Raw genomic sequence first — 27,199 nt, forward strand, 5'->3', positions numbered from 1 at the left:
AGCCTTCACATGGACCATAGCTACGCCTACATCAGAGCCTTCACATGGACCATAACTACACCAGAGCCTTCACATGTACCATAGCTACACCAGAGCCTTCACATGTACCATAGCTACACCAGAGCCTTCACATGGACCATAGCTACACCAGAGCCTTCACATGTACCATAGCTACACCAGAGCCTTCACATGGACCATAGCTACACCAGAGCCTTCACATGTACCATAGCTACACCAGAGCCTTCACATGTACCATAGCTACACCAGAGCCTTCACATGTACCATAGCTACACCAGAGCCTTCACAAGGACCATAGCTACACCAGAGCCTTCACATGGACCATAGCTACACCAGAGCCTTCACATGTACCATAGCTACACCAGAGCCTTCACATGGACCATAGCTACACCAGAGCCTTCACATGGACCATAGCTACACCAGAGTCTTCACATGGACCATAGCTACACCAGAGCCTTCACATGGACCATAGCTACACCAGAGTCTTCACATGGACCATAGCTACACCAGAGCCTTCACATGGACCATAGCTACACCAGAGCCTTCACATGGACCATAGCTCCACCAGAGCCTTCACATGTACCATAGCTACTGTACACCAGGCCCTTCACATGGACCATAGCTACACCAGAGCCTTCACATGGACCATAGCTACACCAGAGCCTTCACATGGACCATACACCAGAGCCTTCACATGGACCATAGGGCTGGGTTAAAAAAATATATAGATACATCGATTTCCATTGAAAGGAAATGATATCGATTCATAAATCCCAGTATCGATCTTTTAATATAATGCCTTTTCCCGTGGATGCTTTTTTTATTTTATTTTTTCGGATTTCCCCGCCATTTTTTCTCCCCGATTGTACCCGGCCAATTTTTCCCTCTGCTGCCCCGGTTGCTTTCTCCGACACATGTGCAGTTGCCAGACGCTTCTTTTCACCTGACAGTGGGGAGCTTCCCCGGCAGGACGTAACACGGGGGAGGATCACACTATTGCCACCAGTTCCCTTCCGCAGCTCGTTATGGAGGAGCGGCTCGTTATGGAGGAGCGGCTCGTTATGAACGGCTCGTTATGGAGGAAGGGCTCGTTATGGAGGAGCGGCTCGTTATGGAGGAATGGTGTGGCAGACACACATGGCAGAGGAGGACTCCTCCCCGCCGGAGGGAGGCAAGAGGCCAATCTAGCTGGAAAGGCTGAGCGGCAGTCAACCCAGAGCGTGTTCTGCAGATCCATTGATCAAACCGTTAACAAGAGCAGTCGTAAATCAGCCGAGAAAAAGAGCGGGAGAGGGAGAGGGAGAGAGAGAAGGAGAGGGAGAGAGAGAAGGAGAGAGAGGGAGAGAGAGAGAGAGAGAGAGAGAGAGGGAGAGAGAGAGAGAGGGAGAGAGAGAATGAGAGAGGGAGAGAGAGGGAGAGAGAATGCAATATCATATACACCAGACACAGAAGCAAGCAGACGAGCAGAGAGAGAGCTTGTCTCTTTTCTTTTTATATCCTCCTCCCCTCCCTGTTTACCACTGCCTCCACTCAACTGCACATTCACCTGAAGGCGAGCATGAACAGCAGCACGATGAGGAGCAGCATGAACAGCAGCATGATGAGGAGCAGCAGACTCCTGCAGACTCCAGAAAATCAGAAAATGTGGGAAAATGCAGGATTGTGCTTAGCAGACATCCTTACCCGGGTGGGATGCTGCCTCTGGCAGCGCCCATGGAGATGCGCTGGGTGCCTGGGCGGTTCAGGTTGTTCTGTCCGTTGATGGTGAGCGCGTGGTGGCCGTGGTGGGCGGAGGTCAGGGCCGGCATCACGGGGACACAGGGGAAGTTGGCAGCGGACAGCGGCGACTGCACCTGTTCCGCTTTGGCGTGACCGCCGCCCACGCTGATGTTGTTGTGGTTGGCTCCGCCTCCCACGCTGATGTTGTTGTGGTGGTTGGCGGCGGAGGACGGGGACCAGAGGGAGGTTCCGGCAAACGTGTTGCTCTGCCGCACCGTGGTCAGCGGCGTGCCCGCGGCGCCCAGGTTCCCCGCCGCGCCTCCGTACATCTTCCGCCGCTGCGACGCCAGGATGGCGTTGGAGGCGGCCCTCGTGCTGTTCACCAGGATGCACTGCTGGCAGGAGCACGGCTGGCCGGAGCTGGCGCCCACCGGCCACGACTGCGACTTGGGGATGGAGCCCATGATGAGCGGGTAGGCCAGGTCCATGCGTCGCCGCAGACGCCGCTTGCGCTGGCTCTGCCGGTTGGTCTGCGCCATGCTGTTGAAGTCGACCAGGTAGCAGAAGCCCAGGGAGGTGAGGTCCAGCCAGGGGTGCTGCTTCTCGTAGGCGTTCTGGATGGTCACGCAGAGCTCCATGTCGTAGGCCGTCCAGGAGCCGCTGTCGTTCTCCCACTCCCACACCACGCCCTTGCCCGGGGCCGACGACGGCTCGTAGAAGTTCCTCTGCACCGGCCGCATGGTGCCTGGGGAGGAGGGAGGGGAGAGTGGTCACACATCAGAACATCACCAGAACATACAGAACATCATAATAACATACAGAACATCACCAGAACATACAGAACTCAGATCACACATCAGAACATCACCATCACATCAGAACATCACCAGAACATACAGAACTCAGATCAAATGAAAGTCACACACTACTTTTGTTGATATGACATTCAAATGATTGAAATTGCTGTCTAAGCCATTTTTCCCTATTTTTGGTCTGTCTCATCTCCTTATGTAATAATACTTGTATAACCTTAACCCTGTAATGCACAATCAAGTGCACAATTATATATATACTGTATATATTATATATATATATATATATATGATTATCAGTCTGTATCTATCTGTGATCTATCTATCTCCCAGTGTGTGGCTGACGTGCTTTTGGTCTTGTTGTAAAAGCATCAGAATCAGCACTACAGTACACAACATGGTCTGTGTCCAGCCTCTTCAGCATCACCTCAGCCTCAGGCTAGATGCCCTTTAAAGGTATAGATGCCTCGTTAAGATGAGTGACAGGTGCTGGGGAGGGTAACGTGACCAATAAGGTGGAGGAGGGCAGGACTACCAAATACACTTCCTGCCTCAAGGCAAAAAGGTTGCACACTGTCGCTGTCGGCTAAAAACATTGCATCTCCCAAATGTCCCAAACTTTTCAGGAACTATGAAAAAGAAGATTGTTTTCAAATTGTCCAGCATGCAGTTTTTTAGTTGATCTAAAAAGTCATGGAATTTTCTCAATCCTTAGCTGACCAGCCATGCCTTCACATAGCCTGTGAACCTGGCACTAGCTACTACCAGCTAGCTAGCTCATTTACTGTGGCAGCTTGCAAGTGCAATGCAACGTGAATTGGTTCAAGTGAAGTTGATTCATTTTATTTTGGATAAAGAATGACAACATCCAAGGGATGACATGAAAAAGTGCAAACACTTATTTCCATCATGGTCACTGATAAACCGTGACAATTAAACTGCGAAAATCAGCAAATCAGCAGAATTGGAGATATGAGATTTTGACACGACAACAGGCGTTTCTTTTATTTATTTATTAAAATTTTTATAGAACAATATACGAACAAGACAAACAGGCTCAGACATATCTCAGGCGTTTATTGAAACGTATAAAACCCTCACCAGCAGAGGCAGACATGCCAGTAAAACGTTAGGGTTGTGCTACAACCCAGGTTTTACGAGTGAGAACGAGAGCTCTCACTAGTGCCTTAAACGCTGCAACGCAGCCCTATGGAAGACTGTTATTTTGCTCCAAAATTACTTTTCATTAAAACCTGACCACCCACCCGTAGGTGGCGTGGTACCCCCTGGGACTGACACGGATCCACGTGACTACGTCACGTCCTGCCAGTCCAGGGCAATCACTCTAATTTCTTCCAGCCCGCTGAGATCCGACGCACCCCGTGACGCATCGACACAGCAAGGCTGGGTAGTGAGAGCTCTCGTTCTCACTCGTAAAACCTGGGTTGTAGCACAACCCTAACGTTTTACTTCGTTTCGAACTCAAGCTCTCACTAGTGCCTCCATTCAACCGACCTTGCTGCCGGGAGCACCCCACAGGGCGACCCGAACGGCACCGGTGAACCACGGCCATATGGCAACGTTTATGCCTAACCGTCTGACATATTAGAGTGGCAACGATACTACTTTCTTGCCACCGACAGCACCGCGTGCGCGAACTGCGCACCGGACACGTCGAGACTGTAGTACCTGACAAAAGTGTGATGAGAGGACCATGAGGCCGCGGCACACATGTCCTCCACCGACACACCGCGCAACAACGCAGAGGATGTCGCAACACCTCGCGTAGAAAGCGCCTTGATACCCTCCTGGGGAACCTTGCCCACGGCAAAGTATGCCAACGCGATCGCCTCCACTATCCAGTGTGATAAGCGATCCTGGAAAGGGGTCCGCCCTGGGCCCTTTGCCCAAAGCAAACCAACAGCTGATCTGTAAAGCGTAAAGAACGCGTCCTGGCCACATAGGCCGAGAGCGCCCTTACGGGGCACAGCATGAGCAAACGTCTCTCCTCGCCCGTCTCTAACTGAACGGCGGGGGACAGAATGCTGATAAGTCTATGACCATAGACCTAAAGCTGCATTAATAATCTTAGGTTGGTAAGCCGGGTTAGGTCGCAACGTAACCCTGCGCCCATCATTACCACACAGCCCTGCTGCACCGAGAGGGCAATCAGGTCACCAACTCTCTTTCCTGACGACAAGGCCAGCAGCAGCGCGGTCTTTAAAGACAGAACCCTTAAATCGGCGGAGTCCAAGGGCTCAAACGGATGACCCGTTAGCCCGTCCAGCACCGTAACCAGGTCCGATTTGGGGGGAAAAACGCACCGCGACGGCGGGCGCAGTTTACGCGCCCCCTTCATGAGGCGCAAGACCAAAGGGTACGCCCCCACGGGGCTCCCTTCAATTCCCCTATGGCACGCAGAATCGCGGCTACGTACACTCTTAAACGACTGCGGGGACTGACCCGCGTCAAGCAGGCTCTGAAGGAAACAGAACTGGTCGCACACTGCAGTTCACTGGATCCACGCCCTTACTTGCTGCATAGTGCATCCCACATTATCAGGCAAGCCCTGGGCTAGCAACTGGTCCGGTTCAGGAGCCAGACCGCTAGCTTCCACCTGCCTGGGGAGGGGTGGAACACCTCCCCCTCCGCCTGGGATAGGAGATCGGCCCGTACCGGCAATGCCCAGGGCGGATCTTGCGCCAGGGAGACCAGGTCCGCAAACCATGTCTGCCTATGCCAAACAGACTAAAACGAGCCGGAGGCGCTGTTCCCTCACCCTGTCCAACACCTGACGGATCAGGAGGGGTCGGGGGAAACGCATAGAGCCCCTCCCTCGGCCACGCGTGCGCTTTTAGCGCGTCATGACCTAACGGGGGCTGTCCTCCTGGATCGAGAACCACAGTGGGCAGTGTGTCGCGCGCCGCGATGCGAGAGATCGACGCAGGCGCGACCAACCCTGGCCCAAACCTGTTCCATCACCCGAGGGTGGAGGCACCACTCCGTATAACGGGGATTGCCTCGAGACAGCAGGCCGGTCGTAACTCCGCCGTCCCGGCAGATAGACCGCTGACACTGAAAGGAGACGGGGAAACACCCACAGGTGAATCCCCGCTATGGTTCAGCGCCCCCGACCGCACACCGCCCTGTTTGTTCAGGTGGGCGATCGCTGCCCTATTGTCCGAGCGAATCAGCACATGGTGCCCATGTGTGAGCCGCTGGAAGTGTTACCTCCGCATGCCGGGGGGACTGCGGAGGCAACGTTCTCTTTCGAGTCTGGCCGCACGCGGACTTGTCCGGCAGTGCGGTCCCCAAGAGAGCTCCCAACCAACGATGGGCCCATGGCGCCATTGATGGTGGGCTTGTCCTGAGGCAGAGCCCGGCGAATCGCCTTCAGCTCTAGCACGTTTATGTGGCGAAGCTCCTGAGCCTCCCACCGGCCGTTCGCCGAAAAATGCCCGCAAATCGCACCCCCTCCCCAGAGGGAGGCGTCTGTGCGAATCACCATCCTGAGCGGGACAGGGCCCCACCGAGTACCTCTCGAGAGGTAACGGGGGTCCGCCCATATAGCCATCGCCCGCCAGGCCTGACCTGTCAGAGGAACCCTGCGATGACGGTCCCCGGCCGAGTCCAGGCGGAGCCTGAGATTACCATATTTGGACCACGAGGGCATGTGTAGCCTCCCTAGCGGGAGCACATGCAGTGCTGAGGCCATCAGGCCCAACATCACTGTGCACTGATGCACTGACACCGAGGGCACAGACCTAACGTCCTTGGCTTGCTGTCCGAACCGTGCGAGCCTGTCGCTCTGGCGAAAGGCTCGCAGGAAGTATAGCTCGAGCCCCAGGAAGGTCGCCGCCTGCGCTGGGACGAGGCAACTCTTCTGCCGGTTCACCAAAAACCCTAAGGTTTGCCGGTGATCGGTCACCACTTGGTATGTTTCGCGGCACCGACCCTCGAGTCGGCCGCTAAGAGAACGACGTTGAGATATAGGAAGACGCGGATCCCCCTCGCGCGGAGGGGAGCCACGGCTGCCTCCACGCACACCGTGAGGGTTCGCGGGCTCAAAGACATGCCGAATGGCAAGCCACAGAACTCGTAAGCCTTCCCCCGGAAGGAGAACCTCAGGTATTTCCTGTGTCTCCTGACCATGTGGACATGGAGGACCGCACCTTCCAGATCCCTGGAAGTAAGAAATCCCCCTGTCTCAACTTGAACAGGCGGGGAAGAGAGCATTCGGGATGGGACTTCCTCAGCGTCTTGTTGAGACGCCGAAGGTCCAAATTTGGACGCATGGAGCCGTCCATGGCCTCCTCCTCCACGGCCAGATCGGGGGTCCCGTCGAACGTGGGTGGGCAAACTGTAGCGCGTATCCCCTCTGGAGGGTGCGCCGTAATGGGGACGGGGGAACATAGATGCTCCCAGGCATCGAGCCTGTTGGACAAGATGGTCTCTTGTGGCCAACGGAGCGGAACCCGTTCCACCACTCGGATCATACTCTCTCCCTCAATGTCCCCATAGGAGACAGTGAACGGTCATCAAAAGCAGAGAGCATATGAACTGAATCAAGTCTCTCTGCCCGCTTCGCGCTCAGAAAAGAGTATCACCGTCTCATCATCGTGGATAGCGAGACTGAACATTTTAGAAACACATTTCTCAAGTTAGAAACTATAGAAATGATCCCTGAAATATAGTCATGTTATTGCTGGGCACCGGGACCTTTCGATCCGGTGCCCTGATGGGGGGCGGGACGTGAGAGGCTACGCCCCCCCCGCCGCATGGACCGTTCCGTAGAAGCTGTGCATGCTGGGGGAGAACTTCTAACGCGAGCTCCGCCTACTGACGCGCTGTTGTATCGAAGTAACCCCCCCCCCCCCCCCTGCCGTGCGCCTTTCGCAGGCTGGGGGGACTGCGGAGGTAACGTTCTCTCTCGAGACGCACGTGGACTTGTCCGACAGTGCGGCCCCCAGGCGAGCTCCCGACCAGCAATGAGCCGTTGGTGCCATTGATGGTGGGCTGTCCTAGGAGCCTCTAGCCGAGGCCAGGCCGTAGCCATGGACCAAGGCGAGCCTTGATGCTGGATATGAGACCCTGGGCGAGCTCCCGACCGAACTCGGGCCTTGGGCACCGAGGACGGTGGGTCTAAAGCTACAAGCCGCAGGCTGGAACTAAGCCCAGCCTTGGTGAGCCAACCGGTGGGCTTGACCTGGGCGCCGCCAACCGAGGCCAGGCCGTGGCCATGGACCAAGGTGCGCTGTGCCCCCAGCCAGGCTCCCTGCACTTGCAGGGGGCACCCCAACAAGGGAGTGCGACCCATGGAGAGCTCCCAACCACCCCGGGCCTTGGGCACCAAGGGCGGTGGGCTTGTCCTTAGAGCTACAAGCCAAAGGCTGGCACTGAGCCCAGACCTTGGCGAGCTGTAAGCCCTGCTGGACGCGTAGCGCCAGCAAGGAGCAGTATGTCTATTGTAGCGGAGGTATCTCGCGCCCAATGTACTTAGCACACAGATACTAACTGCACGGGTGCACGCCAGCTATCTGCAAAATGCTATCGTTCTGTGCTAAACAGTACTAATATTGCTATCTGCACCTATGCAAGGCAGGCTAGCTTTAACACTTCTCTGAGAGCGGACCTTGGCCAGCTCTCAAGAGCTTAGCTGCGGACCAGACCGAGGGTTCAAGGCGCCTGTGCAGCGTGCTCGTGCCCAAGGCCGAACACGCACTTAACGTGCCGATTCATACTCGGCCAAGTAGTTTACTAATAGCAAGCTCCCGCAGGGCGCACCCTATTAGCGGGAGTACCGCTTAAGCAAGCTAGCAAAAAGCACATGCTAGGCAGTAAGCAACCCGGAGGCTAGCGAACGTGCGCGTGCAATGGTAACGTAAGCGGCAATAGCCCATCCCGAAGGGGGGGCACCAATACCCACAACCTGTTAACCCGAGAGAACAGACGTGGAAGCCACTAGCTAAGCTAGCATAAGCACTGAGAGACAAGCGTGCGCTAACACAAGCCTGCGCCCAGGCCAGTGCCGCGCGTCTCTACCCTGAGTAACACGGGGAAGCAAGCATGACCGCAAGCAATAGGCCAGCGGCCCGCGAAGCTAGTCAATCTCAGAAGAAACTCCACAGAGGGAGTTGCAATCTAGTAGATGCTAATTGCACAAGGCAAGCAAACACTTAGCAGACAAGCAAGCTGGCTAAGATGGCGTAAGTACTGAGAGAAGCGGCCCACACAAGGTGCGGGGCGAGCTCACCTAGCTAGCGAATCGCCCCGCTAAAATCTCAGACGCCAGTAAAAGCTACACTACATTCATGTAGGTCCCAGCAACGCCTGTTCAAATTAATTGTGCCGGTCGTAATCGGCCAGCGTAGCCTCACAGCTAATACAGCACCTAGCTGTTCCCCCCTCTCTGTGTCTAACAGGAAACGGGGTTAACGTGCAAGCTAAGCCTGCACCGGTAAGAGCTGGAGTACTACACATCGCTAGATACTGGCTGCACGGGAGCAAGCTAGCTAACTAGCTATTTCACTGAAGAGCATTACTACTCTCGCTTAAGGCGCGCCCTACAAGAGGTAGCTGGCGCGAAGTACTTAGCACACAGACACTAACTGCACGTGTGCACGTTAGCTATCTGTGCTACAAGGTAGTCCAAGCTAGCTGCACTGAGCAAACTAGCTAACTATCTAACGCGCGAGCTCTAAAGCCGGCGTTCCTAAAGTACCTAGCAACAGAAGCAACCGCACGAATGCATCTAGCTATCTGTGACAACTGTGCTATTTAGCCTGTTGTTCTAGTGCTAACGGTACAAGCTATTCTGCATGTATGCAAACCTAGCTAGAGTTATGAGTGCAGACCTGAGTCATGCGCTCAAGAACAACGTTACCCCGTTTCCGGGGAAACGTTTCACATCAACTGCACGGAGGCAGCTACAGTAACAACGGTTAACTAAGGAAGATACTCTTAGCTTTTAGATGACTTGTTCCGACGCCGCAGGGTGAAGGGTACAGGGTCGGTCTCCGAAGCCTGCTTTATCCCGTCCACGCGAACCTCTTGAGGCGGGCAAGTTAGCCGGGACGAGCCTAATATCTAAAGCTATATAATATAACTCCTCGTTAACCGCGGGAGCTTTCACAAACACGTCTTCTACAGCGGGTGGAAGAAAGCGGAAGTGATTGCCCTGGACTGGCAGGACGTGACGTAGTCACGTGGATCCGTGTCAGTCCCAGGGGGTACCACGCCACCTACGGGTGGGTGGTCAGGTTTTAATGAAAAGTAATTTTGGAGCAAAATAACAGTCTTCCATAGGGCTGCGTTGCAGCGTTTAAGGCACTAGTGAGAGCTTGAGTTCGAAACGAAGTAAAACCCTCATCTGAAAACCCTCATACACTACGTGTGCATGTGAAGCTGTCTCAGTCTGCACTCCACTAGCCTGCACAGAGGGGGGAGGGGGGCTGTGCTGTGTAAACCACTGTCCCTCTGCTGATGGCCACTCTGCTCCCACCTCCCATTATAACACAATTACTGTGGTCACCTGGGAAATCAGGACACCTTAGACCATCCATCTCCACAGCGCACCTCAGCAAGGGTACCCAGCCCCCGCCCTCCCCTCCCCTCCCCTCCCCTCCCCTCTCCACAGCACACCTCAGCAAGGGTACCCAGCCCCCGCCCTCCCCTCCCCTCCCCTCCCCTCCCCTCCCCACTTCATTTAACGGGTAAATGCACACTCCCCCCACATGGGGGAGCGGGTGATAATGGAGGCATGTGAGGCGAGGTTGCGTGCGTGCGTGCAGGATGAATGGGTGTGGGGGGGCGGGCGGGTTCCCAGCACTCACTGGCTCCAGAGAATAAAACGCATGAGCAGAATGGGCAGGTCTGACCTTGAGTCTCCTCTGCAGACTGTGTGCGTGTGTGTGTGTGTGTGTGTGTGTGTGTGTGTGTGTGTGTGTGTGTGACACAGAGCTGAGCTTGATGGCTAATTGCATCTGCTGCTGCTGCTGCTGAGAACCTTTGCCAGCTGCCTTGCTCACCTCTCCAGTCAGTCACCCGTACACACCTTTCTCACAGAGCCGCTCACAGGTAGGACGGCGCAATTAACCCAAGATGTATCGAGGCCGACGTTTAGAGCCTCTAACAGACGTAATCTGACTCATGTCAATTAATTTATATTAATTGACATGATAAATTAATTTATAATTAATCCAATTAAAGAACTTCGCCGAAAAACAATGCCGATTTATTTTGCACATGATCTCACACAAGTTCTCTTTTAATTTAATTTGTTAATTAAATTCATTAGTGTTCATTCATTTACTTTCCCCAATTCCGTGCATTCATGCATTCTGTCTGTTCTGTCTTGCCTGCAGACCAAAGCCTCCGTGCTTAAAGATGAACTGCTTCTCTGTGCTGCTTGTTGGTACAGTAGACCTAAATAGCCCCTCTGTGTTGCTTGTTGGTACAGTAGGCCTAAATAGCTCTCTGTGCTGCTTGTTGGTACAGTAGACCTAAATAGCTCTCTGTGCTGCTTGTTGGTACAGTAGACCTAAATAGCCCCTCTGTGCTGCTTGTTGGTACAGTAGGCCTAAATAGCCCCTCTGTGTTGCTTGTTGGTACAGTAGACCTAAATAGCTCTCTGTGCTGCTTGTTGGTACAGTAGACCTAAATAGCCCCTCTGTGCTGCTTGTTGGTACAGTAGGCCTAAATAGCCCCTCTGTGCTGCTTGTTGGTACAGTAGACCTAAATAGCCCCTCTGTGCTGCTTGTTGGTACAGTAGGCCTAAATAGCCCCTCTGTGCTGCTTGTTGGTACAGTAGGCCTAAATAGCTCTCTGTGCTGCTTCTTGGTACAGTAGACCTAAATAGCCCATCTGTGCTGCTTGTTGGTACAGTAGGCCTAGCCCCTCTGTGCTGCTTGTTGGTACAGTAGACCTAAATAGCCCATCTGTGCTGCTTGTTGGTACAGTAGGCCTAAATAGCCCCTCTGTGCTGCTTGTTGGTACAGTAGACCTAAATAGCCCCTCTGTGCTGCTTGTTGGTACAGTAGACCTAAATAGCCCCTCTGTGCTGCTTGTTGGTACAGTAGGCCTATAGCCCCTCTGTGCTGCTTGTTGGTACAGTAGGCCTAAATAGCCCCTCTGTGCTGCTTGTTGGTACAGTAGACCTAAATAGCCCCTCTGTGCTGCTTGTTGGTACAGTAGACCTAAATAGCCCCTCTGTGCTGCTTGTTGGTACAGTAGACCTAAATAGCCCCTCTGTGCTGCTTGTTGGTACAGTAGACCTAAATAGCCCCTCTGTGCTGCTTGTTGGTACAGTAGGCCTATAGCCCCTCTGTGCTGCTTGTTGGTACAGTAGGCCTAAATAGCCCCTCTGTGCTGCTTGTTGGTACAGTAGACCTAAATAGCCCCTCTGTGCTGCTTGTTGGTACAGTAGACCTAAATAGCCCCTCTGTGCTGCTTGTTGGTACAGTAGGCCTAGCCCCTCTGTGCTGCTTGTTGGTACAGTAGGCCTAAATAGCCCCTCTGTGCTGCTTGTTGGTACAGTAGACCTAAATAGCCCCTCTGTGCTGCTTGTTGGTACAGTAGACCTAAATAGCCCCTCTGTGCTGCTTGTTGGTACAGTAGACCTAAATAGCTCTATGTGCTGCTTGTTGGTACAGTAGGCCTAAATAGCTCTCTGTGCTGCTTGTTGGTACAGTAGGCCTAAATAGCCCCTCTGTGCTGCTTGTTGGTACAGTAGGCCTATAGCCCCTCTGTGCTGCTTGTTGGTACAGTAGACCTAAATAGCTCTCTGTGCTGCTTGTTGGTACAGTAGGCCTATAGCCCCTCTGTGCTGCTTGTTGGTACAGTAGACCTAAATAGCCCCTCTGTGCTGCTTGTTGGTACAGTAGGCCTAAATAGCCCCTCTGTGCTGCTTGTTGGTACAGTAGGCCTAGCCCCTCTGTGCTGCTTGTTGGTACGGTATGCCTAGCCTCTTTGTGCTGCTTGTTGGTACAGTAGGCCTAAATAGCCCCTCTGTGCTGTGCTCTGTGGAGGCTGTGTGCAGCACCAAGCCTACCTGTGAATTACTTTCTCTTCTATTTATACTCAGCGCTCCACTTTCTACACCCACTGGCCGGCTTGTCTTTAGTAAACTGCTTCTCCTCTTCTCTCAGCCATTAACAGACGTTCCTCCATCTGTTCAGAGTCTGACCAGCTCGGCAGCAGCACTTCACTATTCCTACAGCTTTGTTCCAAAAGTTGGCAGAACGTGGCGCCGTCTTACAAAATGATCACCAGCACCATTTGAAATGAAATGAGAATGCAAAAGGTCTCTATATATTTTAGACATATTATTAACTGATGAAGTTAATGAAGTTAATGACCCCGCCTCCTCCCCAAGAAATGCATCTAGCATTTAGTAAAAGAGCTCTTTATTTCATTTCCTGACCATCACTTGTCCATTGATTTCCTCCATCCTCAAAGTGAGGCGATGGAGAGCTCTGTGACACATCGCAAAGCCTTTATCGCTGCCCCCTGTGGGATGCATTAGCTTTAACACCCTCTCCCTCTTCTCGCTCTCTCCCTCTATCTATCCTCTCTCTCCATCTATCTATCCTCTCTCTCTGTCTATCTATCCTCTCTCTCTGTTCTCTCTCTGTACGTCGTACAAAAGCAACCTACAACTATTATGCAGACTACAGAAAAGAGCAATAAGAATGGTACACAATGTGGGATATTATGAACATACAAATCCACTGTTTTTAAAGTCCTATGCTTTGAAACGTATAGATCTGGTCAAATTTAAAACCGCACAAATAGTATACAAAGCAAGAAATAATTGACTTCCTGGTAACATTCAAAAAAAGTTCCTCGACAGAGAGGGGGGGTATAATTTAAGGGGGAAACTGAATCTGAAGCAACGCTATGTTCGCACCAGTATTAAAAGTATGTGCATCTCAATTTGTGGGGTGGAATAGTCTGGATGAAGAGATTAAAATTAGTAAAAATATTGCACAGTTTAAAAATAGATACAGAAACTGCATTTTGGGTAAATATAGTACTGAAGAAGGGGAGTGCAATGCACAATCATCTTAATAGTGTCTGCTTTTCTATAAAAAAAAAAAAAAAAAAAAATCTTCTTACATTCATGAATGAATACGGTTGTTGATTGAGTAACTGTGTTATAATGTTGATAATTATCTATGTAAATTTAGTCTAGTTATGATGAACTCTGGAACAGAGTATATTAGAGAATAGAGGTAGGACTAGACAAGCATCTGCTTCCTCCTACTCCTTTTCGAACATTACCATTTGATTAGTTATTTTGTTTGTTTTTGTCTGTTTTTATTATTTTTTTTATTTCTTATTTTATTTTATTATATGTATATATGTGTACATGTATATTTCCTTTTTAACGTTTGAAATAAATTTTCATTCATTCATTCATTCATTCTCTCTTCTCTCTCTCCATCTATCCTCTCTCTCTCTCTCTTCTCTCTCTCCCTCTCCATGTGCGAGGCTGTGCATCCGACTACATCAATAGCGGGGCACAGTAGGCACAGTCTTGCTCAGTGGCAGGTTTTAACACCAGCTTCATAAATATTTGAACATGCGGAGATGTTTTATTCCCAGGCATCAATTTAAACTGTCAACTTTGGTGAGGAAAGATAAACAGGAGCCGTCTCTGTGAGCCTATTAGTCCTGTTAATTGTTCATGAGAGTTTGTGATGGAGGAGGCTGACGCGTGAAAAGTGCTCAGCACAAAGACGGTCTATAAACACTCCAGTGGCTCTGAGGGACGCCTGCTTGGCACTCGCATGTCTGTAATTACAACAGAAAGGTGACAATGTAAGATGATTATCTGGACATTCCCCTCTCCTGCTCTACCCGCGTTCACACGCAGCCCTGCACAAAGAGGATGGAGATGCTCATAAATCCTGTTAGGTATTTGCATTCCGGTGGAGGGGATGTACGGGGTTAATGAGCTGGGCCCGCGCGTTAGAGAGCAGAGGTCACCACAACACGGGAATCACATGGCCCTGTGCGGGAAGTCTTGTGCCCCCCCCCCCCGACTTGAGTCCATTTCAGAGCCTGTAAGTGTGCTTTTCCCTCTCATCTCTGCTGGGCCCTGAGTTGTTGATGTTGTCCTTGTGACCCCGTGACAGGAAACCGAGAGAGACAGAGAGAGAGAGACAGTGTCCGCTTCCCGTCTCACCCCGTGTGCCTTTTGGCAGCCATCTTTCCTGCCGCTCCCTCATATCCCCGACGTCCTCCAGCTGTCCTCGCCCAACGCCGGCCCGGTTCCCCGTGGGTGGGCGCCGGGCCGGGCGGCTGGGTGATGTATGGCCCCTGTCGGGCCTGGCACTGTGACTCCAACCTGAATGTGGCGCAGGGCCAGGGGCCGTCAGAGGGTGAGCTGGCCTGCCCTCTCTTGTCTCTGGGCCGGGGGAGGAAACCGTCCTGCAGTCTGCTCTCTGGATGAGGCCCTGCCTGCCAGTCTGAAGGCAGGTCTGTCTGAACACTGCTTTCATCACTCTGAATGAGGAGGACGTGCAACATTAAGCTGCAACATCCTTGACTGCCCTCAGAGATGCCTGCTGCTGAGAACGCAGGCAGACTGGCTAAAGATGGCTGCTTTGTAGGTCCTATGTCTTTATGCCTATGCTTTCATCTCAAGTGTGTAAGACTGCACTGACTGCATGTCTAAGACTGCACTGACTGCATGTAAATGGTAAAATGGTAAATGGCCTGCATTTATATAGCGCTTTTATCCAAAGCACTTTACAGTCAGTAGGTACATTCACCCATTCATACACCGATGGTACCACACAGGGTGCTGACACACCATCAGGAGCAATTTGGGGTTCAGTATCTTGCCCAAGAACACTTCGACATGCAGACTGGAGGAGGCGGGAATCGAACCACCAACCTCTTTTATCCAAAGCGATTAATGGATGACCCGCTCTACCTCCTGAGCTACAGCCGCCCCAGTGCATGTCTAAGACTGCACTGACTGCATGTCTAAGACTGCACTGACTGCATGTCTAAGACTAGAATGCACTGGCTGCATGTCTAAGACTAGACTGCACTGACTGCATGTCTAAGACTGCACTGACTGCATGTCTAAGACTGCACTGACTGCATGTCTAAGACTAGAATGCACTGGCTGCATGTCTAAGACTAGACTGCACTGACTGCATGTCTAAGACTGCACTGACTGCATGTCTAAGACTGCACTGACTGCATGTCTAAGACTAGAATGCACTGGCTGCATGTCTAAGACTAGACTGCACTGACTGCATGTCTAAGACTGCACTGACTGCATGTCTAAGACTGGAATGCACTGGCTGCATGTCTAAGACTAGACTGCACTGACTGCATGTCTAAGACTAGACTGCACTGACTGTATGTCTAAGACTAGACTGCACTGAATGCATGTCTAAGACTGCACTGACTGCATGTCTAAGACTGCACTGAATGCATGTCTAAGACTAGACTGCACTGAATGCATGTCTAAGACTGCACTGACTGCATGTCTAAGACTGCACTGACTGCATGTCAGGGACTAGACTGCACTGAATGCATGTCTAAGACTGCACTGACTGCATGTCTAAGACTAGACTGCACTGACTGCATGTCTAAGACTGCACTGACTGCATGTCTAAGACTGCACTGAATGCATGTCTAAGACTGCACTGACTGCATGTCTAAGACTAGACTGCACTGACTGCATGTCTAAGACTGCACTGACTGCATGTCTAAGACTGCACACAGTGAGCGGTCAGTCCTGTCTAAATCGGTCCCTGTCACACCACACAGTGAGCGGTCAGTCCTATCTCAATCTGTCCACTGAGGTTATTGTCATGTGTCCCTTTTACACAGACAGACTCTGCGCCTGCCCAGGGGCCATAATGGAAGGCTGTGGCCTGTGGGTGGCGTACAGGTACAGTACACCTGGTGTGCAGGTGTACAGGAAATACCTGGCTGCAGCTCAAACACATGCAGTGAAGCTTTGTTGTCACAAAGGAAAGGTTCTTGCTGTCATGGAGGCCGTCCCTCGGGGGGGGAGATGGGGAGGAAGTTGCCCCTGTGGAAAAACCTTCCTACTTATACCTTTCCCTGAACACTCGATACAGCAATATACCATCTTAGTATTATTATATATTATAATACTATATAATACGATTATACTGTCAAGCCACTGACTCTATACAGTATACTATAGTATATCTAGACACAGGCATCCAGAAGCAGCCTGCCTTTGTAAAAACATGCTGTCAGTACAAACTGCTTAACGGGCTGTAAGCAACAGAACATCAGTGTCCAGAACGTTATTCAGTGCATGAATTATCATCATATAGTCTTCATACATGTGAATAGTGAAGGCATGGTGAATATTCTAATAGACGCTACAGTATGGGCCAATAATGTATTTGAAGCGCGTTTGATGTTTTCCATAACCCCCAGAGCAAAAAGCTTGAAAGAAAAATTTCACTTTCATCTCCCGAAAAGGGCCTTCACAAACAATATAAACCCCAGCCAGCTATTCGAGAGGACGAAGAGACAGAATACTGTGGAGGGCATAAAAAATGCATCATAATCATAATAAAACATCTGGGACAAAGAGATCTGTTGAATATGATAACAAGTGTACACTTCAACTTGTACACGCGTGATATCGAGGCTCTAGATGTTAACACCTCCCACGTGTTCAAACGCTCAATGTCATACGTGTACATCAAAGATGGGAAGATCTTCTGGGATCTGCAAGAGCATTATCTGCTCGTTAACAAATCAGCGGAGATCAGAGAGCATCAGAATGAGGCTGACAGTCTGGTATGAAGCTGGTTCAACATTATAGACTGTGTAAATTAAGCTGTTTAACAGCATTATATATACCTAACAATCATACTGTAGACCGTGTAAACAAATATGGACAGAGTCACCGTGACATCTCCTATAGACCTTATTCGATTGACGTAATTCACGTACGGGCACGCCCACCGCCGCCATGTTCTCGACATAGCGCTGCAGCTTTCAAGTGACAGCCTATGTGGAGCAGCGTTTATAGGAAGCTAGCCGCCGTTAGCGTTACCTGTATCGTTCCAATTGTGTTCGGATGGTGACCTGCGTTACACACGGCTGTAGTAATGACAGCAATAAAGTCCCCGTGGTTTGTTTCTATCTCTACCGTCCACAGACGTGAAGGGAGCGAGATGGAGGATACAGCAGCACAGGAGAGGTGTGGATAGTTGGGAGAGACAGGTGAAACTTTCTGACAGCTCCTCACAGCAAAGTCTGTTCACCTCGTTTTTTCTTTTGTTTATTATTACAGGCATTAACGGCAGCATACAAACAACAACTCTGGTTTTTTTATTGCTGTCATCACTATCGCTATTTTGTAATGGAACAGAAATGACAATAAGGCTGTTACTAGTTGTCAGCTGTAGGCTGTGTGCGCGCAGGACGGTATGTCAACAATATGGTGCCGTCCAGGGTTAGCGAATAAGGTCTATTGCTTTGTGCTCTCCCGATTTGCCTCCAGTTTGGTGTTTGGCGGCTGCCATCTTGGTTCTTGCACAGATCACGCAAGATCAGGGCTTTCCCACAGAACTGCACCTGCCTGCTATTGGTCCGTGACTGGCAAGCTATGCAATCACTGGACAGGCGACCTGTCAATCACGCCCAAAACAGTCTTTTTGTATAGTCTATTTGACTCTAAACGGGTGAGTTATGTAACAATTCCCCACATACAGTTGAAAACCGTAGAGAGCAAAACCAGGCTGTAAACATGTTTAATCCTGTGGTAAAGACGGGCATGTTAACATGGGGTGAGTGGGGGAACGCCTCCCTTTTGGAGCCAGCCTCAAGTGGCCATTTGAGGAACTGCAGTTTTTTATCACTTCTGCATAGGCTTCATCTGTCCAAGCCCGAGCTTGCCGCTTGGTAACAATATGGCCGCAAATCAGCAAATCACATGTTACAGCTCATTTCAAGAGGACACACTGGTTTTCCCAGAATGCACTGCAGTTCAGTTTATAATGAGCCACTACTGAATAGCAGCTTGGATTCCCTTAAGCGCGCTCGTCTCTTTCAAGCGCCATCGTCTCTTTGGAGCCAAACGTGATGGATGAACAAAAGCTGAGAAGATGCCGGTGGATGGGAGGCAGGGAAGAGAGGGAGAATGAGAGAGGTAGAGAGAGGGAGAGAGGGAGGGAGACGGAGGGAGGGAGAGAGACGGAGGGGAGAGAGGGAGAGAGATGGAGGGAGGGAGAGAGGGGGGAGGGAGAGAGGGAGGGAGACAGGGGAGAGAGGGAGAGAGAGGGAGGGAGAGGGAGGGGAGAGAGGGTGAGAGGGAGGGAGAGGGAGAGAGGGAGAGAGGGGAGAGAGGGAGGGAGAGGGAGAGAGGGTGAGAGGGAGGGAGGGAAGGGAGGGAGAATGAGAGAGGGAGAGAGGGAGGGAGGGAGAGGGAGGGGAGAGAGGGAGAGAGGGAGAGAGAGGGAGAGAGACGGAGGGAGGGAGAGAGGGGGGAGGGAGAGAGGGAGGGAGAGAGAGAGAGAGACGGAGGGAGGGAGAGAGGGGGAGGGAGAGAGGGAGGGAGAGAGGGGAGAGAGGGGGAGGGAGGAGAGAGGGAGAGAGAGAGAGGGAGGAATGGAGGAAGGGAGAGGGAGGAATGGAGGGAGAGAGAGGGAGTCATGTGATGAACAGAGGTGCCCTGCCAAAGAACAATAAAACGGAAGATGTCTCACTCCTGCCCGAGCTGAGAAGGTGAACTAAACACTGCGGTAAAGCGGACCCCACTGATACACTTTTGCTGCCAGCAAGACAAAGTGGTGAGGAAAGTGTCTGAAGTCGCACTGCAGCCATCCTCACCCCCTTCAAACTCTCCAAACTCTCCAATCTCTCCCACGAGGGCTGGGTGGATTACTGATCGATTGCCAATAGACACGTTATCAATACAATAAGGAAATAGTTCAATATATATTGATATATATCGATATATGTCCCTTGATAATGGAGCGTGCTACGAGTGACACACAAACAGCCAATCAAACAGACAAATCCTCAAAGTTTCCACCGGAACATATTTATTACACAGTTGTAACATTCAATTTGTGCATTTTTAATTGTTGTGTTAAAGGAGTACTTCACCGAAAAACCGTGCTGATTTATTTCGCACATGATCTCACACATATCTGAAAACTGTTAACGGTTATTCAAGTTAAATAAATCAACATTGTTTTTCCGTGAAGTTGTCCTTTAACATTACAATTATTATCTGTGTGCCTTGATAAATAAGCTGGTTAAATATAGTGTTTAAAAAAAAAAATCTCATGGTCTTTATTAAAAATAGGTAATTAAAATGATCAATAATTATTGATATTGAGCGATATGAAATATTTTATATTGATAAATGTTTTGGCTATATAGCCCCATCTCCCACACCAACAGCCCAGCCTGGCCCGGCCAGTTACCTTGAACTTATGCAGAGTTTGCAGTTGGAAGAGGGGGGGGGGGGGGGGGGGTTTGGGGTGAATCCTTGAGAAAATGAAGTGAAGTCTTCTCCACCTGCCAGCTCTCCTGTGCTGCAGTGATGCAACAGACCCTCAAACAACCTTCTGACTGTGGACGTCACCAACTCAGTGTGTGTGTGTGTGTGTGTGTGTGTGTGTGTGTGTGTGTGTACAGAGTGTGTGTCAGGCATGAGTGTGCGTTTGTTTTTGAGTATGCGGGCACATCAGAAGTGGTGGGACAAAGAGATCTGTTGAATATGATAACAAGTGTACACTTCAACTGTGTGTGTGTGTGTGTGATATCTGTCATGTTAACTTATTAAATTAAGCTAAATTAAGTTAAGCTATTAAATGTTGAAACAGCTTGATATTTTGTGTGTGTGTGTTTGATCACTTCCAGTTTGCACCACAGCAGCCCCTCATCCCGTCCAGCAGGAGCCTCGTTAGCGTGTCAGTGCCGTGCCGTCACGCCCGGCTACCGCACGCACGCACGCACGCACACACACACACACACACACACACACACACACACACACACACACACACACACACACACACACACACACACACACACTTTGTCGCCACATGACAGCATGGTGGGACAGTGACGGGGTGTTGCTGTATGACATTTGCTAATTATCTGGGACTTTCGCTGCTTATCCCCCGTCAACTAAAGAGGCTTGTTACTTTATTTACTTTTGGCTTCAGTACCCCCTTTCTCTGATTTCTGAATCCAAGTACCCCCTTTCCCTCATTTCTGAATCCAAGTACCCCCTTTCTCTGATTTCTGAATCCAAGTACCCCCTTTCTCTGATTTCTGAATCCAAGTACCCCCTTTCCCTGATTTCTGAATCCAAATACCCCACTATAACACCATGTCCCCCGCCTCTCGACCCTGTTCCAGTCAAAGCAACGTTTATTTTCACTTGGATACGTCATCACAGACGCTGAGATGTCACTTCAGCTCGTATTTAAATAAACAGACAAATAGAAGGGAAAACGCCTCCATTATTCCAGTTTACAGCTTTGACTGCTGGAGGAGAACATGCAGGGAATGAACAGAGCATGCTGCTGACACAGGCTTCTCTAACACACTGGATGAACAGAGCATGCTGCTGACACAGGCTTCTCTAACACACTGGATGAACAGAGCATGCTGCTGACACAGGCTTCTCTAACACACTGGATGAACAGAGCATGCTGCTGACACAGGCTTCGCTAACACACTGGATGAACAGAGCATGCTGCTGACACAGAGCATGCTGCTGACACAGGCTTCTCTAACACACTGGATGAACAGAGCATGCTGCTGACACAGAGCATGCTGCTGACACAGAGCATGCTGCTGACACAGAGCATGCTGCTGACACAGGCTTCTCTAACACACTGGATGGCTGTCAGATGAACTCCGCTCTCATCAGAGGTAGTCTCACTTGCCAGACTCTCTCCCTCCCTGCACCGCAAGAGAGTCTGAATATATGTGAATATATAATGTTTATATCCTTTGTGTATGATTGTTGATGTTTTATGATTGACCAATTGTTTAGACTGAGTTTATAATTTTATGATATCCTTGTTTATGTTTATTGTATAATTGACTGTACTTTGCTTTTAACAGGTGCTTTTAATAACATCTAGGGATGGGCATTGCAAAATTAGCTTAGGCCACAAATGTTGACATCAGACATTTTTGATAAATGTTATGTTGGTGTATCTGTCCCTATCCAAATAAATGATAAAAAGGAAAGGAAATTATATACATTTATTCAGCATTAAATGGCAAATTTTCCCTCAGTTATTCTTATGGACATATTCGTACGATGTGGACTTTTTCTAAATGAGACAAGACGTTTTCCCGAGCCAAGACACATAATAAATAGGCTGAAGATGACCCTGGTCTTCTTCCAGGCTGTTAAGAGGAACCCAGGCGTCTTGGAGGCTCTCTGGGGAATCAACTCGTGCTTGTGGAGGCTAAATGTCAGAGGCAGGAACAGGAATAAAATGGGGGTCATGTCCTCATTGGGAAGTTGCTCCTCGTTGGTACAAAGCCTTCATCCAGCCTGAGGCCTGAACACAGGTCTTCATCCAGCCTGAGGCCTGAACACAAGTCTTCATCCAGCCTGAGGCCTGAACACAGGTCTTCATCCAGCCTGAGGCCTGAACACAAGTCTTCATCCAGCCTGAGGCCTGAACACAGGTCTTCATCCAGCCTGAGGCCTGAACACAAGTCTTCATCCAGCCTGAGGCCTGAACACAAGTCTTCATCCAGCCTGAGGCCTGAACACAGGTCTTCATCCAGCCTGAGGCCTGAACACAAGTCTTCATCCAGCCTGAGGCCTGAACACAGGTCTTCATCCAGCCTGAGGCCTGAACACAAGTCTTCATCCAGCCTGAGGCCTGAACACAAGTCTTCATCCAGCCTGAGGCCTGAACACAGGTCTTCATCCAGCCTGAGGCCTGAACACAAGTCTTCATCCAGCCTGAGGCCTGAACACAGGTCTTCATCCAGCCTGAGGCCTGAACACAAGTCTTCATCCAGCCTGAGGCCTGAACACAAGTCTTCATCCAGCCTGAGGCCTGAACACAAGCCTTAATCCAGCCTGAGGTCTGAACACAAGCCTTCATCCAGCCTGAGGCCTGAACACAAGTCTTCATCCAGCCTGAGGCCTGAACACAAGTCTTCATCAAAACTGGAGAGCTGGAACACTGGCACATATGGCTCATTTCCACCACATATAACAGCACAGTACAGCTCTACTCGATCTGGTCTTACTTGTCTCTACTTGATATAGACTCTGTTTCCATAGCAAGTTTACTTGCCTCCGCCCACACCTGGTCGTCATAGCGACCGCATATCTGCCCTCCGTCCATAGCCGAAGTAGGCTATAACGTATAACGTTAAAATTAAATCCATACACAGAACTTTTAAACTGATTATGAAATACTGGTGCCTCTAAATGACCTACAGTGTACATGGGCAAATGTGACAATCGGCCAGGAGAATGGATATCACTTTGTTACTCAAACTCACATGCATGCAACTGCGCGGGGGACAGGAGTTGCGCGACGGGGAGAAGGGAAGCCTCTACCCCGGCGGCAACTCACCAGGCAAGACCGCGGCTTCACTAAACCCCCGCCTGCGGCCTAGCGGAGCCGATGTTACACACAACAAAGGGCTTCCCGAGGAGCTGACTTTTTCTCTCTCAAAACAATTGAAAACCACCGTCATGTTAAAGCTGAGCAAGGAGATCGATTTTATTTCACCAGCGCCGAAGGCAGCAACACAAAAGACTGATGGAAAAAACATTAACAGAAGATAACTAAACCGGTATGCAGCATTGACAGTCAGTAGATAGAGTAAACACGATTCTGCCTGACCAATCAGTCGTCTGCAGTGTTTTCACGTCACGGTATGGTACCGGGTCCACAGCGCTGGAACCTCAACAGAGCAGGGACCAAAACTAGCACGACTCAACCCCGACTCAACCCCACGTTTTTGATCGGTGGAATGAGACTAAAAAGCGAGATGAGCTGGGCGGGGCCGCGCTGATACCAGCGGTGGCAATGGGCCAATAGAGATGGGGTCAAACCCTGGAGAGCTGGAACACTGGCACATGGAGATGGGGTCAAAGGTCAAACCCTGGAGAGCTGGAACACTGGCACGTGGAGAAAGTGCTTTCACAAATCCAAAAATGGCCCTCAACCGTCCCAGCACTTTCCACAAGTCAGCCTCTATGTTCGTCCTATAGACGGTTTTAACTTGACAACAAAAACATTCTAAATTGAAGCCCCGCTCACTTCCTGTTGCAGTGTTTGCTATGGACATAAAAGAAAAAGAAACATTCAAGTGCAGGACTGACCATTCTGTGAAAACCATCTATACAGCTGAGCGGCGAAAACAAAAGTAACGATGTCGAGTGAATATTTCTGCAGTTTGCCGAATGCTGAGAAAAAGGAAGTGCTGTGGGGTTGCGCTCTGGTGAAAACCGTCAATAGGCCCTTTTCTCAGCCGCCGTTTTGAGGTGGTAAAACAGGAAGTAAAGCAGGTGTCCCTGGCTACGAAACTAACCTACAAATACTACAAACACACAACTACAATGTACACTCAAATGCAATCTAATCAAAACGCTCCACAAATCTCTGCGTCTATCTCTCTATTCAACACCTGCTCAATCTACTACTCGCCACAAGGCGCAGGCGCCGTGTGCAGCTCCTTATATAGACTTTGGCTGGGAGGGGCGTAGGGGCGAGAGGTGGGTGGAGATGGTGGGCAGGGGTTGGTGATACCACAAACCTCAATCGTCACATATCAGCTTTGCCAATAGAAAGAGAGGGAAGTTTGAATCGAGGCCTGGCATTTGGCCTTTTCGGATCGTATGGAAATGCAAAGGTCGTGAGAACAGATGAGGAATTACTCAGATTTACAGTAAATGTCAGGATTTTGACCTGGATTCATCAAGAACACTGCTAAATTCACATACACATTAATCTTCAGCAGAAAAAGTGGAAAAAGTGTTGAGTATCTATTTAATGATGCTTCCATTCTATGTAGGTATTATTGCAGTGTCAGGGCCTCTAATGTTATTGGTTATACCTGCTTTACCACCTCAAAACGGCTGCTGTGAAAAGGGCCTATTGGGGTAAAGAAGAGGGAATTAAAACGATGAGCTGAAATATGAATGATGTTATGGGAAACTGTGTAGGCTACTGGCACTCTGGTATCATATCATAATGAAAGGTTTACAGTGCACTGTAGTTATCAGGTATCATAATAATGAAATGTGCACAGTGCACTGTAGTTATCAGTATAGGCAGATGATTTCATGCTCTGGAGGCTGCAATACAGTAGCTGCAAGAAATCTACATAATTTATATGGAACCAGCATAAATAAATCATTTATGATTCTCTGGGAAGGCTTAATTATTCTTTAACAGATGAGGGTCAACTTTGAAATTCAATTTATTTTGCACTCTATACTCGTTTTGATCACAGAGAAAGCTTCATAATCAAAATAGCAAAAGCACTGGTAAGTGAGTGTGGTAATAGTGAGTGTGGGAATAGTGAGTGTGGGAATAGTGAGGCTGTTTAGGGGGTGACAGTGTGGAGGTGAGGGGGGTGCTGGCTGTTTAGGGGGGGTGACAGCGTGGAGGTGAGGGGGGTGCTGGCTGTTTAGGGGGGGTGACAGCGTGGAGGTGAGGGGGGTGCTGGCTGTTTAGGGGGTGACAGCGTGGAGGTGAGGGGGGTGCTGGCTGTTTAGGGGGGGTGACAGCGTGGAGGTGAGGGGGGTGCTGGCTGTTTAGGGGGTGACAGCGTGGAGGTGAGGGGGGTGCTGGCTGTTTAGGAGGTGACAGTGTGGAGGTGAGGGGGGTGCTGGCTGTTTAGGGGGTGACAGTGTGGAGGTGAGGGGGGCGCTGAAGCAGGATTCAGAAGCACAGTTTCCAGGTGACACAGAGAGTTTTGAGCCACATTGATATTCTGCTGAGCGCCCAGGTGCAAACCATCACAATAAGTGATTGTTGTCCTGTGTGTGTGTGTGTGTGTGTGTGTGTGTGTGTGTGTGTGTGTGTGTGTGTGTGTGTGTGTGTGTGTGTGTGTGTGTGTGTGTGTGTGTGTGAGTGCGTGCGTGTGTGTGTGGCACCGGGACAGCCTGTGACCGTGCATTCAGATCTCTAGCAAGTCGACAAGTTTATTTTGAGGACAGAGCAACTTGGCCCATCTGCAACCATCCCAGAGCAGCAGCAAATGTCCTGCATATTGCTGCAATGCTATTCATTCATTCATTCATTCATTCATTCATTCATCAGAATGCTGCTATTTGCTGGGTTGGATTAAGCAGAGATAAATCTGGGCACTATCTGATGCCAAATAAGACTCTTGGGACAGACGGACGATATTTTGGGGGTTTTGGTGTAGAGCCAACATCCGCACCAACACTTCCACTTGCGTTGTGGTTTACATTCCCACAACGTCTCACACGCATTTATCTTTTGATAGAGATTAGCTGACATGTCGTCTGGACCTAAAACACTGACACAAAATAGCTAAATGAAATATCGGCCGTCTGTCCCAGAGTCTTATTAGTCATCAGACTGATCAACTCTGGGTTCCCAGATCAAGTTGAGATTGGAACGATACTAACCAGAAAAAAGGTTTTTAAAAAGTACAAAAAAACAAAAATCAAAACATCATTCTGTGTGAATTTAGTTAAAATCAACAACACAGGAACACAGTTTGAACAGCAGGACCTCAATTTAGCATCATGGACAATTTGAAATATATTAACATATTGATATTTTCTCACACGCTTCATGCTGTGGTGTCAACTCAAGTATGGTGGTACTTAAGATCCTGTAAGTACAAGTACTTAGCTGCTCACAGACAGCGTTTGAGTAATGGCTTGACACAGCGGCGGGGATACAGCTCCTGCGTCTGTTATGTGACAGACTGTTCAGATCTTATGAAGATTCTCTTTGTCCGTGACAGTAGCTTTACACTGGAACAACCATGAATATCTCTCATCATTAAGACGATGCTTTGGAGATAAGGCCATCCCTGCACTGTGATCTACTGTGAGTGATCTACTGTGATCTACACAGAGTGATCTACTGTGATCTACACAGAGTGATCTACTGTGATCTACACAGAGTGATCAACAGAGCTCAAAGCTCAGCTCTGGACTCAGTCAAACCGTGCTTTCTGCAAACGTTAGACCACAGGCTCTTGTAGATCAAAAGGCAGGAACACTCTGTCCCTCTTCAACATGACAGCTACCTAACATCTGGTTTGCATACTATAGAGCCGGCAAGCTATAAAGTCACGTCAAGTCAGCTCTTTCCATGGAACAGCTGGATTCATATATTCCCCTCATCAATCACATTTTGTGACCGCTCTGTTGATTCAAGCGACAGTGACATTTTTATGAATAAACAGATCTTCTCTGACAAATGGTTATTAAGTTAGCGGGAGGTCTACACGCTCAAAAACAAGGTTCTTCAGGTCAGCAAAGAAAAGGCGCACAGGGCTCTGGACTGAAAAGATGGGAGCAATAGTTGATTTGAGGCCCTGGGTTGTCCACACTAGTAAGGAGGCATCTCCACAACAAAGAGAGGTCTGGTAACAGCTGTTGGAGATGGAGAGTGGTTTACAAAGACAGACAGACGTGG

General features: G+C 49.9%; 1 protein-coding gene across 1 annotated transcript in view; it reads right to left on the minus strand.

Annotated features, from left to right (window-relative positions):
• LOC310784532 (E3 ubiquitin-protein ligase DTX1-like) overlaps positions 1-27,199 on the minus strand; it is a gene marked incomplete at its 5' end in the record, with an annotated part of 59,078 nt that overhangs the window by 24,472 nt on the left and 7,407 nt on the right. Inside the window, one exon of the mRNA XM_083645515.1 lies at positions 1,702-2,482. Coding sequence (XP_083501641.1) covers positions 1,702-2,482 — 781 coding nt within the window. The remainder of the gene's footprint in view (positions 1-1,701; positions 2,483-27,199) is intronic.

Source organism: Poromitra crassiceps, assembly GCF_964638095.1.
Source record: "Poromitra crassiceps genome assembly, chromosome: 10".
NCBI lineage: Eukaryota > Metazoa > Chordata > Actinopteri > Beryciformes > Melamphaidae > Poromitra > Poromitra crassiceps.